This window comes from Leptopilina heterotoma, unplaced genomic scaffold (assembly GCF_015476425.1).
Source record: "Leptopilina heterotoma isolate Lh14 unplaced genomic scaffold, ASM1547642v1 Lhet_52, whole genome shotgun sequence".
In the NCBI taxonomy this organism is placed as follows: domain Eukaryota; kingdom Metazoa; phylum Arthropoda; class Insecta; order Hymenoptera; family Figitidae; genus Leptopilina; species Leptopilina heterotoma.
Window position 1 is genome coordinate 5,002,712 of NW_025111114.1, and position 18,261 is coordinate 5,020,972.

Sequence of the window (18,261 nt, forward strand, 5' to 3'; positions counted from 1 at the left end):
AATCCGGAACTAACGCTTTTTCCCTTTAAATTCCATTATAATTAATGCAAGAATTAAAGTGTAATTATTTATTGTAATTATTTATTATTTATTGTGTATCGTTTAGTTATTTATCAGACGAGTTTATTAATATAATGAGTATTATTTTATTTATTAGTTAATTTACTTTTTCCAAGTCCGTAGTCCGTGGAAGTGTGACACCTGTCACTTTATGCAAGTGTCACGAAATGTCATTGTTGTTATTTTAAAGTAACAAGATTTTTTTGCTTCGAAGGTAGTATTTAGTGAATGTTATTAACAATTAGTTAAAAATTAAAATATTTGCAATCTGAATACGAAATAATTCCAAAGATTGTAAAACGAAGTAATGGAGGTTAAAATTGATTTTTATTTTCTTTTAATAGTTTATTTACTTTTTTTATACTCATTTTCTTTTTATAATAAATGTATTTAATAGATATAAAGTTGCAAACAAGAAATGTATTTGTAATTAATAAAAAAAATGTGTAATTAAAATTATAATAAGAAGAGGATGGTGACACCATACATAACCTCAAAACTAAAATATCGAAATTGTTTTTACAACAATAAAAAATACAATGAAAATTAAATTTATCACAACTTGAAAGATTTAGTTATAAAATATTAAGAAAACATTTATTTTGAGTTAAAATATTTTCACAAATAATGATTTTTTAACATTATTTTTTCTTTCAGCTGCAGAGAAAAAAATATAATTTTTATCCAAATTTAACGAAAAAGACAGGAATAATAAAGTGAATAAAGATAAGATAGCAAAGAAATTTTTTAGTCATTTATTTTTTCTTTTCTTTAAAGAAGTTACAAACTCCTATGACAATTATGTACACGCGGCCTTAAATCACTACTTAAATTCCTGCTAATAGGAAGAAATTGAAATCGAAAGCAATATCTGGACATTGAAAAGCTATTCAAAATTATGTTTTCATAGATGGTAAAATGTAAATACGGTAAATACAATTTATAAATATATATATTTTTTAAGCCTCGAGTAAAAGTAAATATTTTCTCCATCGAAATAGCTTTAATCTCATATAATTTCTTGCTTTCGTTTATTTTGCACCTGTTTTTTTTTTTGGATATTATTCTTGTGCGTTTATAAATCGTTTTTAAATTTGCAAAAAAAAGGAATAAACATTCGATCTAATGAAAAAATTTGTTTATTCTCCATGATACTGATACATAACTCATTCATTCATTTATACATAGTACGAAAAAATTCAATTATTAAAAAAAGCGGTTTTCTTTTTCAAAAAATTGAAAAAATATCCGCTTCTCATCACAATTCACATACACACAGGACAGCACACATCTCTCGCATTTATACAAAAAAAAACTGCTTAATATTGAATTACTCGTAAACAAAAAAAATAAATTAACGATATTGGTGGAGTCTTATTTGAAAAGGAGTTTTTCTCGGTGACGTCGCACGTTCCGAAGACAATAATTAAAAAATCGAGGCTCTGGACTTTTTTCTTATATTTTACGAGCAGTGATTTCTTTAAACATTTCCTTTGTAGCAAATACAATACAGAGTAATACACTCGATAGAGATCATCACAGCCGTATAAGTAACGGATCTTTTTATCGAGTTTGGTCGCTCATTCCAAGGTTTTGAAAAAAATTGGCATTCTGGCCGTAGTAAATATTAAATTGAGCGCGAAGGAAATTAAAAAAAAAGGGTATTAGTCTCTAGAGCATTTGCCTATAAAGGGAAGTGGGATTTCAGTCTAGACGTGCGCACGAATCAAAATTCGTTATATGCGTGTGATTATAATTCATCCTTGAGATCGTCTTCCTCGCCACCGGTTGGTGGTGGTGCACCGCCTGCTCCTTGATATAATTTTGCAATAATTGGCTGTGCAACATCGGTGAGCTCCTTCTTTTGTTGTTTATATTCTTCTGGATCTGTGTCTTGATTTTCCTCGAGCCATTTTATTTTCTCGTCAATTATTTCCTCTAATTTTGTCTTGTCAGTGTCACTTATTTTCGAACCGAGTTTCTCCTTGTCGGCAATTTGATTTTTCAATGAGTACGCATATGATTCGAGATCGTTACGTGCCTCGACGCGTTCCTTTAATTTTTTGTCCTCCTCGGAGAATTTCACTGCCTCCTTAATCATTCTCTCGATATCGTCGGGTGTCAAACGATTCTGATCGTTGGTGATGACAATTTTCTCACGATTTCCAGTACCCTTGTCCTCGGCCGATACTTGGAGAATACCATTGGCGTCAATTTCGAATGTCACTTCAATTTGGGGAATTCCACGTTGTGCTGGTGGAATGCCGGTGAGATCGAATTTTCCGAGGAGATGATTGTCCTTGGTCATTGGTCGCTCGCCTTCGTAGACTTGAATTGTTACTGTGTGTTGATTGTCGGAGGCTGTTGAGAAGATCTGCGATTTCTTGGTTGGAATCACGGTGTTTCTGTAAGGGGAAAATTTTGGAAATTAATTCATACAGTCGAATTTAAAAATTTATTGAATAAAAAAATTTCATAAATTTAGAAATTGTTTATCGTTGACAACAAAATTCAGGGTTGCCACGCTTTTCCTCATTTCAAATTCACAAACTTTTCCACACGGAGAAAAATATAAAGTAACTTTTACTACTTTTATATAGTAAAAAATTTCCGGTAAAGCATTTCTAGTAATTTTTACTACTTTTGGAGTAAATTTTCCTACATTCGAAGTACATATTTGTAAAAATTAGTAAAATTTACTTCAAAAGTAATAAAAATTACCAGAAATGCTTTAACGGAAATTTTTTACTATAAAAGTAGTAAAAGCTACTTTATATTGTTCTCCGTGCAGATACAGAAAAAAAAATGTCGAGTAGCGACATCGAAGGATAAATATTTAATAATTATTATTTTTCCATAGGAATTAAAATTCTTCAAAAGATTCGAATTCAATAACTTTTAAGAATATTTATTTTTTATTATAAAGCATGAAGATATCGATGACTCCGAGTCTACGACTCGGAGCAATCGATATCTTCATGTTTTATAAAAATTTAAATTTCCATAAAATTTAAAAAAAAAATTAAATTATTTACTTAAATTATAATAAATAATAATTATAATTCGTTCCAAGAATTCAATTATTTTCATAAATAATAAAATTCTTCACAAGGTTTCAATTATTTTTAATACAATTTGTAAATAAATTTCTCGAATAATAAAATTATCTTCAAAAATTTTTTGCGAGAATTAAATTACATTTCACGAATCTAATGAAATTCTTCGTTGACATTCAAATATTTTCAAAATCTACTATTTTTAATATACAATTTTAAGTAAATTCTTCGAAAATTTATTTTCAAAAATTTTATTAAAATTCTTCGAAAGAATTCAATTATCAATTATTTTAAAAAATTCATGCTATAATGCTTTTAATATTCAATTATTATCTACAATTTTAACTCATACTGATTTTTAAATCAATTTTTATTGGAAAATTCTACGAGAATTCAATTACTTAAATACAAAAATAAATAATTTATTGAATAAATGAATGTTTCTCGAAATTGAATTATAATAGAGAATTTTATCAACAAAATTGAATTTTTTCGAGGAATTTAAATAAAATTTTCAAGAATAATAAAATTTTTCGAGGAATTCAATTAAAATTGTATTAAAAATAATTCAAATTCTATTATGAGTTTTATTATTCATGAAAATAATTGAATTTTTGTAAAAAATGTTATAATTTATGAAAATAACTGAATTATTGTGAAGAAATTTATAAAAAAAATTTGCAAATAGTTAAATTCCTGTAAAATTTTTATTATTTATGAAAATAATTTAATGTTTGCTTAGAATTTTATCAACCATTTTTTTTTTAATAACTGAATTCTTTTATAAAATTTTATTAAAATAGTAGATATTGAAAATCATTGAATTGAGGAAAATTTTTTGAAAAAAATTGAATTCAATTCAATTGAAAATATTTTAAAACTCAGAGAAGAATTTTAATAAAATTATTTTGAAAAAAATTGAATTTGTTTTGTTATAAAAATAATTGAACTCCAAAAAAGAATTTTATTATTTATGAAAATAATTGAATAATAATTTATGAAAATAATTTGTGAATAATTGAATGTCTGTAAAGTTTTTATTATTTATGAAAACAATTAAATGTTTGCGTAGAGTTTTATAAAATTTTTTTTTAAATAATTGAATTCTTTTGTGAAATTTTATTAATTTAGAAGAAATAAAAAATCATTGAATTGAGGAAAGTTTTTGAAAATAATTGAAAGTTTGCCAAGAATTTTATTATAAATTTTTGAAAATAACTTAATTCTTTGAAGAAATCAATTAAAAATGTTTTGAAAATAATACTAAAATTCTATTAACAAAATTATAGCAAAAATTTTTAAAATAATTGAATTTCTTTGATGAATTTTAATAAAATTTTTAAGAAAAATTACATTTTTCGAGGAATTTCATTAAAATTGAATTAAAAATAATTGAAAGTCTACGATGAATTTTATTATTTATGAAAATAATTGAATCCCAAAAAAGAATTTCACTATTTACGAAAATAATTGAATCCTTGTAAAAAATGTTACTATTTATGAAAATAATTTGTAAATAATTGAAATCCTGTGAAATTTTTATTATTTTATGAAAACAATTAAATGTTTGCGTAGAATTTTATTAAACTTTTTTTTAAATAATTGAATTCTTTTGGAAAATTTTATTAAAATAGTAGAATGTCAGAGAAGAATAATTTTACTACTTTTTGAATTCAGGTTGCGCGGCAACCCTGAAAATAAATTCAAACTAAATTGAAATTTTTGAAGAGGAAAAGAATAATTACCTGGGGATGAGTTTGGTCATGACTCCGCCTACAGTTTCGATACCCATGGTGAGAGGATTGACGTCGAGGAGAACAATGGCGTCCGTGTCTTGTTCACCGGAGAGAACACCAGCTTGAACGGCGGCTCCATAGGCAACGGCTTCATCGGGATTGATACCTCGGGATGGTTCTTTTCCGCCGAAGAATTCTTTGACGAGTTGTTGAACCTTTGGAATTCGAGTCGATCCACCGACGAGGACAATTTCATGAACGTCCTTCTTACTCATATCGGCGTCTTCCAAAACTTTTTGCACTGGCTTCATTGTACTTCTGAACAAATCCATATTCAATTCCTCGAATTTCGCTCTGGTCAATGTCTCTGAGAAGTCTTCGCCCTCGAAGAAGGATTCAATTTCGATCCTCACCTAAAAAAGAAAATGATTTATTATTAGAAAGATAAAGAAAAGGAAATTTCTATTCATAATAGATTTAAAAAATTAGAAAATCTAAAAATCTAGAAATCTAGAAATCTAGAAAAAAAGAGAAAAATTACCTGATGACTGGCGCTGAGTGCTCTCTTCGCTTTTTCGACTTCACGACGCAATTTCTGCACAGCACGAACGTCCTTACGGATGTCCTTGCCCTTCTTCTTTTTGTACAACTTGATAAAGTGGTCCATGACTCTTTGATCGAAATCTTCGCCTCCCAAGTGAGTGTCACCATTGGTGGCGACGACCTCAAAGACTCCGTTGTCAATCGTCAAGAGACTCACGTCGAAAGTACCGCCGCCCAAATCGAAGACCAAAACATTTTTCTCACCGTCCTTCTTGTCTAATCCATAGGCAATTGCAGCGGCAGTTGGTTCGTTAATAATTCTCATCACATTCAAGCCCGAAATAGTTCCAGCGTCTTTCGTCGCCTGAAAATTGAAACATTGTAGTTAATTTCCTTTTTTACAGTTATTTTTTTAAATTTCATTCTTTACAGTATTTTTTTTTAAATTTCCTTTTTTACAATATATTTCTTTTTAATTTGCTTTTATTTACTAAATAGTATTTAATAAAATACAATCAGAGCTCGAACTAGGTCCGTAAATCCCGGAAAAGTCCGTAACTTTGCTTGAAGTTCGTAAAAGTCCGTTTTTTGAAAAAAAAGTCCGTAAAGTCCGTAATTTGATTCAAAAAGTATGCAAAGTTCGTAAATTCTACGATATAATTTGGATAATTTTAGAGAAATTACAAATGATGTCAGAAATTTAATTATTTTCAAAAGCAATAAAATTCTTCGCAGAAATTCAATTGTGTTCAAAAAATTTTTTTAAATTCTCGTCAAAATTTCAATTATCTTTAGAAATAATTAAATTCTTTTACGAAATTCAATTATCTTTAGAAATAATTAAATTCTTTTCCGAAATTCAATTATTTTCAAAAATTTTCCTTAATTCAATGATTTTCAATATCTACTATTTTAATAAAATCTTCCAAAAGAATTCAATCATTTAATAATATTCTACGCAAACCTTTAATTACTTTCATAAAATAATAAATATTTCACAGGAATTCAATTATTTAACAAATTTTATATAAATTTCTTCGCAATCATTCAATTATTTTCATAAATAATGAAATCTTTACAGGGATTCAATTATTTTCGAAAATAATAAAATTCTTTTTAGGAATTCAATTATTTTCAAAAATAATAAAAATCATCACAGCATTTCAATTATTTTTAATACAATTTCAATCGAATTTCTCGAAAAATGTAATTATTCTTAAAAAATTTATTAAAATTCATTGATAGAATTCAATTATTTGAAAATTTGTTGATAACGATTCTTTATTATGGGAATTGAATTTTAAGAAACATTCAATAAATAAATTGTTTTTTTTAATAATTGAATTCTATTAAAATTGGCTAGTAAAAATTTATTTAAAAATTAATATCAGTTAAAATTTTAGATAATAATTGAATATTAACAGCAATATAGCGTGAATTTTTAAAAAATAATTGAATTTTGAAATTAATTTTTTTGAAAAAGTTTAATTGCATTTTTTTAATATTATTTGAAGTTTTTATTTTCTAATATTTATTTAATTGAAGAATTTACGAATAGTTGGAATTTCGTAAAATTTAATTCAAAATAATTAATTTATTTCAAGTATTTATTTACCTACAATTTTTCAAAATCAATTTTTGACGAATTTTAATTGTAAATTTTGAAATAATTGAATTCTCAAAAATTTTAATTAAAAATCTTTAAAGGTAAATTTAAAAATTAAAATTAATGAAAATTATCTTCTAATTTTTTAAAATTCAATATTTTCAGTATTTTCAATTACATATTTCCAAAAATTCAAATACATACAAAAATAATAACATTTTAAAATTATTTTTAATATTTTGGAGAAAACAATTATGTATGTTCAAAATTTTTAATTAAAATTCATCAAAAAATTAATTAGTTTTTTTTTAATTATACAAAAATTTTTTTAAGAAATTCAATTATTTTCGAAAAATTCCATTAAAATATTTTTAAAAACTAATTATTAGAATTGTTTTATATTTTTTAAGATTTAATTATCTTCAAATAATGTAAATAACAATTCATGAAAATTTACTTTTTGGACTTATTAAAATTTTTGAGAAATTAAGGTTCTGTTTATAATTAAAATTCTTCAACAATTTGATCCATTTTTATTTATATTTTTCAAAAATTCAATTATTTTTAAAAGATTTTACCACATTTTAATTGTTTGGATATTCTTCAAAATTGAAAAACTATTATCTTTCATTAATTATTTTAAAACAACTTAAGAAAAAACTATGGAGAGTTACAATTATTATAAAAAATTGAGTTTTTGTATTTAAATAACTGAATTTTAGAAGAACTTTTGGAAAATTATTTAAATTAATTGATTCAGAAATGAATTTTAGTTGAAAATTGTAGAAAATAATTGAATTCAGAAAGGGTTATAATTGTAATTTTTATAAATTATTAAACTTCATAAAGTTTACTCATTTTCCGTAAACATTCATAGTTTCCTGTAAAAAGAATTTTGTCAGGGAAAATAATTTTAATGTCAGTAAATTGTCAGCGAAATTGAGAAATTGAAAGTTGTAATCACCCTGAATCACCCTGAGTGATCGATTTCTTCATGTTTTATAGTTATGAAAAATTGAATTTCTAGTTTTAAGTAAAATGTTCTCTTATTTGATTCGGCCTGATTCTATTTTTGTCAGTTGGTCCGTAAATTGTCCGTAATTTTTAATTTTTGTTCCGTAAAGTCCGTATTTTTAAAATACTTTCACTGCTTCGAGCCCTGTAAAATTAATTCATTAAATGATTAATTAATTGAATTCTAAAATACCTGTCTTTGTGCATCATTGAAGTAAGCGGGAACAGTAACGACAGCGTGGGTGACTTTCTTGCCCAAATAGGCCTCGGCGGTTTCCTTCATTTTACCAAGAACCATGGCGGAAATTTCCTCCGGAGCAAAGACTTTGTCGCCTTGTTGCGTGGCGACTTGAATGTGAGGTTTGTTGTTCTTATTGACGACCTTGAAGGGGAATAATTTCATGTCTTGAACAACAGTCTGGTCCGACCATTCACGACCAATGAGTCGTTTGGCATCGAAGACGGTGTTCTCCGGATTTGTCGTCAATTGATTTTTCGCAGCATCGCCAATGAGACGTTCGCCGTCTGTCGTGAATGCCACGTACGATGGTGTAATTCGATTTCCCTGATCGTTCGCGATAATTTCAACTCGTCCATTTTTGTAAACACCAACACTGAAAATAAAAATATTTATTTTATTTATAAATTTACCTAAAATTTATATTAATAAAATAAAAACTAAAATAAAAATATATTTATTTAAATTTACCTAAAATTGTATTAATAAAATAAAAACTAAAATAAAAGCATATTTACTTAAAATTATATTATTAAAATAAAAACAATCACTTAAATTTACTTAAAAGTACATTATTATTTAAATAATATGTATAGATAAGAAAAATTAAATTCTACAAACATAAATTGATTTTATCAACTACCTTTACGAATTATTCACGATTACGATAAAAATAAAGCAAAAATTTCAATTTTCAAAGTGAAAGAAAATAATTACCAAGAATAAGTTGTTCCCAAGTCAATTCCAATAACGGTTCCAATGTCTTCCTTTTCTTTTTTCTCCTCTTTGGATGCTGCTAACGCCAGCAGTCCAAATAATGCCAGGACTACTAATCCCTTCATTTTATTTCCTGTATAGACTTAACCTGAAATTGAAAAAATAAATTCAGTACAAATATTTAAAAAACTTTTTCTAAACTAAATAAAATAAATAAAAAACTAAACAAAATAAACTAAGTAATAAAACTAAACAACTATAATAAAATAAGTAATATTTATGTCTTAAACTAAAATTATTTCTCGAAAGATGTTATCGATTACTTCACATATGTTCAATACTTCTGAATTTTAATCTGTCAATTTTTAACAATTGAGGAAAATTCTCAAAAAAAAATAGAAAATTAGAATAATTAAGAACATAAATTATCAGGAAAATATGTACTTTTCTCGAACAATCGGTTTTACAGTTATGTATGTCAAACAAAAATCACAGAAATGACACGTCAACACAATAATCGGTTATTAAAAATTATTCCCAAAGTCGAATATCAAAATTTTCATACATTTTTTTCACAATTTCTTAAAAAATATAAGCACTCTGGAAATTCTACTCCAAAATGAAAGAATACAAGAAAAATAGTCAAGAAAGAAAATTCGAGTCAGGAAACAAAAAAAAATAACCTTTCACCCAACATTGTACCTTCTGTTTAATTTACAATGTAAACTTAATTAAAAGAACCTGATTTACTAATTAGAAACTATCAGATAAGAAATACGGGAAAAATTACGAACAACCGGAATGTTGAGAATTAAAAAAATGTGCCGGTAAAAAAAAAGAAAAATAAGAAAAAAAAGAATACTTATGAAGAGATAATATAAATGAACTCACCAAATGATAAATAATTATGAAAAATCTTGTATCCAACAATGAATATTCTCCTTTTAACTATCGAATGTTCTTAAAACAACTCTTCACTGATGACTGACTGCTGACTGAATGAAGCACCGGGATATTAACGGGAAATTTTCGTCGTGGCTTGCGTTTATTGGTGGAAATCAAATTCTGTCACATCAAATGTTCCCTACGATTGGTGAACGTGTCTACAGTTGGCCTCACGTTATTGGCACACGTCACGAACGTCATCAAAATTTCCAAAGAATATTCGAGTACACAAGCGATTGGTCGACACGTGTAAAGGAGCGTAATCAGCAGAAATTTAATTTGGGGGTATTTTTTCCCCTTGTTTTTCTCGCAACCAAAAAAGAAAAATACATCTTGGCAAGATAACAATTTTTGATAAGGTTACAAAGTTCGAATTTTTTTCCCTTTTTAAATCAAGTATCCGAATAAATGTTAAGATATTTAAAAATTGTAAAATGTAAAATTATCCTTTTTATCAAAGAAACAAATGTTTTTATCATAACAAATGTTTGTAAACAGAATATTACGGGAAAAATTAAAAAAAATTGAATACTAAATTAAAAAAAAGTCCATTATTCAAAATGTATCAAAAACGGATAAAAATTAATTGAAAAAAAGCCGAAAGGTTCTTCCTAAAAAAAAAGATATATTTTTTTTTCATAATTCCAAGGAAATGAAAAATGTCTAAAATCACGGCCCTGAAAATTGTCTGTCACACACACGTGTTTCTTGTACTGTTTAAACTAACGGGACAAGGAGAGAGGTATTTAACATTCATTCCTTTCAATACTGGAATTAAAATTATACTTTTCTCGTCCTCTAGAAAAATATTACGTGGCACAAACGAAACCACCTACGAAAATTATTTTATTCCGAGAAAAAGGAAATATCAAAATAGAAAAAGATAGTTTTCAAACCAGTATTTAAAAATACTTTAGGGACCAAAATTAAAAAATTACGGACCAATTACTGACAAAAATATAAGCAGTCCGAGTTTTTTTTTTAACTAAAATTCTCCTGTAAATCGATTATTTTTAATATAGTTTTCGAAAAAGTTCTTTGACAATTTTCAAATCCAATTTTCTTTACAATATTCAATTTTACGAATTTCAATTATTCGTAAATTCTTCAATTAAATAAATATTAGAAAATAAAAACTAAATAATTTCAAAAAAAAAAAAATCCGCAATTAAACATTTTCAAAAAATTTAATTTCAAAATTCAATTATTTCTAAAAATTCATATTGCTTTTAATTTACTCAATTATTATTTTTATTTTTAACTGAAATTTATTTTTAAATCAATTTTTATTAGAAAATTTTACAACAAATTCAATTATTTAAATACAAAAATAAATAATTTATTGAATAGTTGAATGTTTCTTAAAATTCAATTTCCACAAAGAATTTTATCAACAAATTTTTAAATAATTGAATTCTTTCGACGAATTTTAATAAAATTTTTAAGAATAATTATATTTTCGAGAAATTTGATTAAAATTGTATTAAAATAAAAAAATATAATTTTCAAATTCATTTGTATACAATTCAATTTTACAAAATTTCAATTATTCGTAAATTCTTCAATTAAATTTATATTAGAAAATAAAAACTTGAAATAATTCAAAAAAAAAAATCCGCAATTATTAAACTTTCTCAAAAAAATTAATTCGTTAGAATTAATTAATTTTAAATTAAAATTTAAATTAAATCTTACATGAATTCAATTATTTAAAAATTTCTCCGCAATCATTCAATTATTTTCATAAATAATAAAATTTTTTACACGGATTCAAAATTTTGAAATTTTGAATTAAAAATTAAAGTTTTATAAATAAAAATTTTGAATTCTTTTGACGAATTAAAAATAATTGAAATTCTGCAATGAATTTTTTTTATTTATGAAAATAATTGAATTCCTAAAAAGAATTTTATTATTTACGAAAATAATTGAATCAGTGTAAAAATTATTATTATTTATGAAAATAATTGAATGATTGCGGAAAAATTTGCAAATAATTGAATTCCTGTAAAATTTTTATTATTTCATGAAAATAATTAAAGTTTGGCGTAGATTTTATTAAAATTTTTTAATAATTTAATTCTTTTGGAAAATTTTATTAAAAGATATATTAAAAATCATTGAATTGAGGAAATTTTTTGAAAATAATTGAATTTCGGAAAAGAATTTAATTATTTCCAAAGATAATTGAAATTTTGACGAGAATTTAAAAAAACTTTTTAACATAATTGAATGTCTGGGAAGAATTTTTTTACATTTTAAAATAATTGAATTTCTTCAATCATTTGTAATTTCTCAAAAATTCTCCAAATTATATCGTAGAATTTACAAACTTTTCGTCTTTTCTCAATCAAATTATGGACTTTACGGACCTTTTTTTGAAAAAAACGGACTTTTACGGACTTCAAGCAAATTTACGGACTTTTACGGTATTTACAAACCTAGTTCGAGCCCTGAAAATAAGAAAATTGTAAAGAAAAGTATTTACACACGATAACTTTATTCTAAAAAATATTTTTAAATTCTTCGAATTTTTTTCTATTCTTTTCCTTTTTAGACACACACTTTACACTTTTAATTTCTTCTCGAAAATAAAAAATTTCTGAGCGAATTCAATTAAAATATATTTTTTATTTGCTTGTATTTAAAAATTCATATTTAAAAATATATAAAAAATAAAAGTAATTAAATTAATATTTACTTTTCGGCTGTAATAAATCTAGAAGCATTGGTGTAAAATAAGTGATAATACAATCAGCTCCAGCTCTTCTCATTGAGAGTAATATTTCTAAGAGTACAGATTCCAAATTTATCGCTCCATTATTTGCCCCATGCAATAACATTGCGTATTCTCCAGAAACTTGATAAATAAACAATGGATATTCCGGATGATTGTCCTTCACCTGTTTCACAATATCCAAATATGCCAAACCAGGTTTCACCATAAGGAAGTCTGCGCCCTCCTCGACATCCCTGGCCTTTTGAAAAAAAACCATTTAATAAATAAATTAAATAAATAAAAAATTATTATTGTTTATATCTTCAAAAATTTTAATTTCTTTGCAAGAATTCAATTATTTTCATAAATAATAACATTCTTCGGAAAAATTCCATCATTTTTTTAAATAGTAAAAAATTTTTGCAAAAAATTCAATTATTTTCAATAAAATTTTAATAAATTTTCTCGAGAGAATTCAATTATTTCTTTATATAGTTAAATCTTTGCAAAGATTCATTATTTTCAGTAAAATTTCAAGAAAGAATACAACTTTTTTCTCAATTCGTTTTAAAATTTTCCAAAAAAAGTAAATTATTTTCTAAACTTATAATAAATCCGTCGAAACAATTCAATTATTTTTATAAACAGTAAATTTTTTTTGTACACATTCAATTATTTTCAACAAAATTTTGATAAAATTTCACGAAAGAATTCAATTATTTTCTAAAATTTTTATAAATCCTTCAAAACAATTCAATTATTTTCAATAAAATTTCACGAAAGAATTCAATTTTTTTACTTTATTCGCTATAAAAATTTCCAAATAAATTCAATTATTTTCTAAAATATGAATAAATCATTTGAAACAATTCAATTATATTTATAAATAGTAAAATTCTTTGCAGAAATTCAATTATTTTCTAAAATTTTTATAAATCATTCAAAATAATTAAATTATTTTTATAAATAGTAAAATCAATATTTTCAACAAAATTTTAATACTGAAGTTATTAATTACAATTATTAACAAAATCGATTATATTCAATAAATTAAAGAAATTTTTTTGAAAGAATTTAATTATTTTCTATATTTTAATAAAATTCCTGGAATAAAAATAAATTATTTTAGAAAATTTTAATAAAATTTAATAATTAAATCTTTAATTTTAATTGTTAAGAAACACGATTATTTTAACAAACGTGAAATAAATTGTTCATTATTATCATTATTTTAACGAAAATTTAAAGAAACTCTTCAAAAGAATTTAATTAGGATTTTTAAAAATTTTAATAAAATCCTTCGCGAGAATTAAATTATTTTCATATGTAAATAATAAAATTCTTTGAAGGAATTCAATTATTCTCAAATTTTTCGATAAAATTCATTACAAGAATTCAATGATTTCCAATACATTAATTTTAAAATTGAAAATATTTAAAAAGAAAAGTTATTAAAAAAGTTTGAAAACAAAAACTTCAAATTGTGAACAGATTACCGGAATTCTTTTTTTCAACTTACAGCAGCTCTTGAAGCCAAACCCCTACTTCCCGATGGTAATTGATAACATTTTCGATCGCCAAATTGAGGAGCGGAATTCGCAGCGTCTCTGAATGGACCATAAAAACCAGAGGAGAACTTGACTGCATAGGAAAGAACTGAGACTTTATTGGATAAATTCGCAGCTATTAGATTTCTTTTAATTGCTCCTATTCTTCCGTCCATCATATCCGAGGGAGCGACAATGTGAGCACCTTAAATTAGATAAACAAGTCAATTAAAATATTGAGAGAAAAAGAAAATTATTTTAATAAAATTGTTTAAGAATATTGATAATAATATTTAGAGGCCTTTTACGGTTTTAAAGATGTTCGTTTATTACAAATAAATTGCTATAAATTGCTACAAGTTTCGACTTAATTAAGTCCTCATCAGGCAAATTTTAAATCTTAAAACGAACATAAGCAAATGAAAAACACATCTTGTGTTCAATCACATTAATAATCATATAACAAAAGGTTAAAATTTAAAAATTTCCCAAAAACCATGATGGTAAAAAAGTCCATGGTAAAAACATTCATGGTAAAAGCCATTATATTAAAAATCATGGTGAACGTTACAATGATCACCATGTGAGAAAAAAAAAGAAAAAAAAAAATTAAAAAAAAAATTATTTTATTAAAATATTATTAAGAAAATTAAAAATAAAACAAATAAAATAAATAATTAAAAATAAAACAAAAATAAATTGTCAAATTAATATTCTATTGCTCTTCATCTTTATCAGTGTAAATAAAATAAATTATTGATCTGTTGGAGCCAATTTGTGTAGGTTTTTTTATTTTTGTTGTTTTGAGGCAAAAAAAGAAACGAAAAAAAACACTAAACACATAAATTTTAACGTTTTTTAAATTACTATTCAATTTTGTTGACAGGATGGTCATGAGTTTCAGTTTATCAATTTTCCTGACATTTCCCTGACAATTTACTGACATTAAAATTACTTTTCCTGATAAAATTCTTTTTACAGGAAAATATGAATGCTTACAGAAAATGAGTAAAATTTATGAATTTTAATAATTTCTAAAAATTACAATTATAACCCTTCCTGAATTTAATTATTATCTACAATTTTTAACTAAACTTTATCTCTGAATCAATTAATTTAAATAATTTTCCAAAAGTTCTTCTAGAATTAAATTATTTAAATACAAAAACTCAATTTTTTTATAATGATTGTAACTCTTCATAGTTTTCTCTTAAGTTAATAAGGTATAATATATTCAAAAAATTATAAAGAAATTCTTACAATTATTTTTTTTTTAAATATTTTAAAATAATTTTTGAAAGATAATAGTTTTTCAATTTTGAAAAATTTCCAAACAATTAAAATTTGGTAAAATCAAATTTTTACAGAATTTTAATTATAAACAGGACTATGATTTCTCAAAAATTTTAATAAGTAAGTCCAAAAAGTAAATTTTCATAAACTTTTATTTACTTTGTTCCAAGATAATTGAATCTTAAAAAATTCGGATAAAACAATTCTAAGAATTAGTTTTTAAAATGTTTTAATGTAATTTTTCGAAAATAATTGAATTTCTTAAAAGAATTTTTCTATAATTTAAAAAGACTAATTATTTATTTGATGAATTTTAATTAAAAATTTTGAATACATGATTGTTTTATCCGAAATGTTAATTATAATTATAAAACGTTATTATTTTTGTATGTATTTGAATTCTTGGAAATATGTAATTAAAAATACTGCAAATATTGAATTTTAAAAAATTAGAAGATAATTTTCATTAAATTTTCATTTTTAAATTTACCTATAAAAATATATTTGAAAAATTTAATTATGTTAAAAAGTGATTCAAGTACAATTTTTGAAAGCTTTGTTTATAGTTATTTTTCTAATTATAAAAATCAAAATAAGTTACACTTTTTTTACTAAAAATTGTGGTATTTTTTTATGCAATGTTTGGAAAAAAAGTCAAAAAAGTCGTAATTTTTGAAAATAAGTCGAAAAAAGTTTCAATTTTCTTAATTTCCCTGAAAAAAAAAAATTTTTTCCTAATATTTCCCTAACTTTACTGATAAAAATTTTATTTCCCTGACATTTCCCTGACTTTACTGTTATATGGCCACCTTGGTTGACCTCTTCAGGTTGAAAATAAATAATTAAATTAAATAATTAATAAGAAATTAATTTCTAACCAGATTTTGCGTAGGACAGTGCAATCTCGGCAATTCTTTGGATACTTGCGTCATTATTTATGACACCGTTTTCATTTAGAATACCACAATGTCCGTGTGTTGTGTAGGGGCATAAACAAACATCACAAGCAATTATTAATTCGGGAAACCATTTTCTCAATAATGGCAATGCTTGCATCACTGGATTTTGATCGCTGTCCGCATTTCCACCCTTCTCGTCCTGCAATAATTATATGAAACTATAATGAAAAATCTTTCTTTAAAATTTGAGTAAAATAAAATTTAGTTTTCTTTTTGAAAATTTTATTGAAAATTTTCAATAGAAATTTATTTATATTACAATGATAAATAAATTATAATTATAAAATAATTTAATTTGAAATTACTAAAAAAAGTCAATTGACCTTTGTTAATTTGTTCGATACGCCAAACAATAAAATTGATCGTAAACCCTTTGACACTAAGGGTTGTAATGTCGATTTCAAGTGATTGATACCATAACGATAAACACCGGGCATACTATTAACTGAGTCCTTAGCATCAGGATCGTCTCTGTAATTTCAGTAAATACATTTATTATTGTTTGCTTTTTATTATCTTCCATATTATTGTATTCTGAAAATCTGTTTGCAATTTGAATTTAGTCGTTGATTGCTTATTTGTTTCCCAACTTTTTTAAAAAATTTTCTTTTTAAATATTTTCAATTTTAAAATTGATTTATTGAAAATCATTGAATTCTTGAATTTTATGAAGAAGAATTTTATTAAAATTGTATTGAAAATAATTAAATTCCTGAGAAGAATTTTATTATTTATAAAAATAATTTAATTCTTGCGTAGAATTTTACTGTTTATAAAAATTATTTTTATAACATTTTAAATTCTTGTTGAAATTGAATTTTATGGAAATATTTGAAAATAATTAAATTCTTTTGTGCAATTTTTATTTAAATTGGATTAAAAATGATTTAATTTCTGCAAAGAATTTTATTATTTACAAAAATAATTGAATTCTTGCGAAGAATGTTACTATTTATAAAAATAATTGAATTGTTTCGAAGACTTTATTAAGATTTTAGAATATAATTGAATTTATTCGAAATATATTAAAATTTTTTAAAAAATTCAATTCTTCCGAGGAATTCAATTAAAATTGTTTTGAACATAATTGAATTCCTGCAAAGAATTTTATTATTTATAAAAATAATTGAATTCTTGCGAAGAATTTTACTATTTATATAAATAATTGAATTGTTTTGAAGACTTTATTAAGATTTTAGAATATAATTGAATTTATTAGAAATATATTAAATTTTTTTTTAAAAATTGAATTCATCCGAGGAATTCAATTAAAATTTGTAGGTATTTGAAAATAAAAAATTTTGTAATTTGCATAACAATAGAAAAAAGAAAATTACGTTCCCCATGCTAGCGCGCGTATCATTTGCTAGTTTTTATTGTAATTATTCATATTTCTATATTTATTATTCTTGTTATTATAATAATTATTGTAATTATTATTACTTGTTACTTAATTAAAACGAAAATATGGTTTCGGGAGAAACTTAATACTTTTTGAGGTTATGTACTCACAGGAGAAAAATAGGATACATTAAATTATCCACCGTTATTTCTGTATTCGGTGATTGCCAACTTCGTAATAGAGAATGAGAATAACCACTGTGAAGAATGTGTTTCTCTTTCATTTTGTGCATATTTTTTTTAATTATTTAAAAATTTTGTCACTTTTTAAAAAATATTATCAATCAACTTGTCATCAAAAACCGCAATCAAAACAAATTATGTAATTGGAGCTACAACGGAATTTGAAGAAATATGATTGGTCGAATTATTTTCTTTACTGATTTTCCAAATTATGGCGCGAATATTTTTAAATTCTGTTTACCTG

The 18,261-nt window shown here is 23.9% G+C and overlaps 1 protein-coding gene across 3 annotated transcripts; it reads right to left on the reverse strand.

Annotated features, from left to right (window-relative positions):
- Positions 1-799: 799 nt before the first annotated feature.
- On the reverse strand, positions 800-18,169 carry LOC122508009 (endoplasmic reticulum chaperone BiP). Of its 3 annotated transcripts, XM_043621070.1 has the most exons (10): positions 17,946-18,134; positions 16,757-16,904; positions 16,353-16,572; positions 14,154-14,386; positions 12,658-12,893; positions 8,971-9,051; positions 8,209-8,629; positions 5,394-5,759; positions 4,862-5,265; positions 800-2,465 (listed from the first exon to the last, which is right to left on the reverse strand). In XM_043621070.1, the coding sequence occupies exons 1-10, from the start codon at positions 18,065-18,067 to the stop codon at positions 1,811-1,813; spliced, it is 2,886 nt and encodes a 961-aa protein (XP_043477005.1). In that variant the 5' UTR covers positions 18,068-18,134; the 3' UTR covers positions 800-1,810. The 3 variants fall into 3 exon arrangements, with proteins under 3 accessions (XP_043477005.1, XP_043477003.1, XP_043477004.1); XM_043621068.1 differs by lacking the exons at positions 12,658-12,893; positions 14,154-14,386; positions 16,353-16,572; positions 16,757-16,904; positions 17,946-18,134 and adding an exon at positions 9,862-10,008 and having other exon boundaries at positions 8,971-9,118; XM_043621069.1 differs by lacking the exons at positions 800-2,465; positions 4,862-5,265; positions 5,394-5,759; positions 8,209-8,629; positions 8,971-9,051 and adding an exon at positions 12,311-12,368 and having other exon boundaries at positions 12,617-12,893; positions 17,946-18,169.
- Between the last annotated feature and the right edge of the window lie 92 nt (positions 18,170-18,261).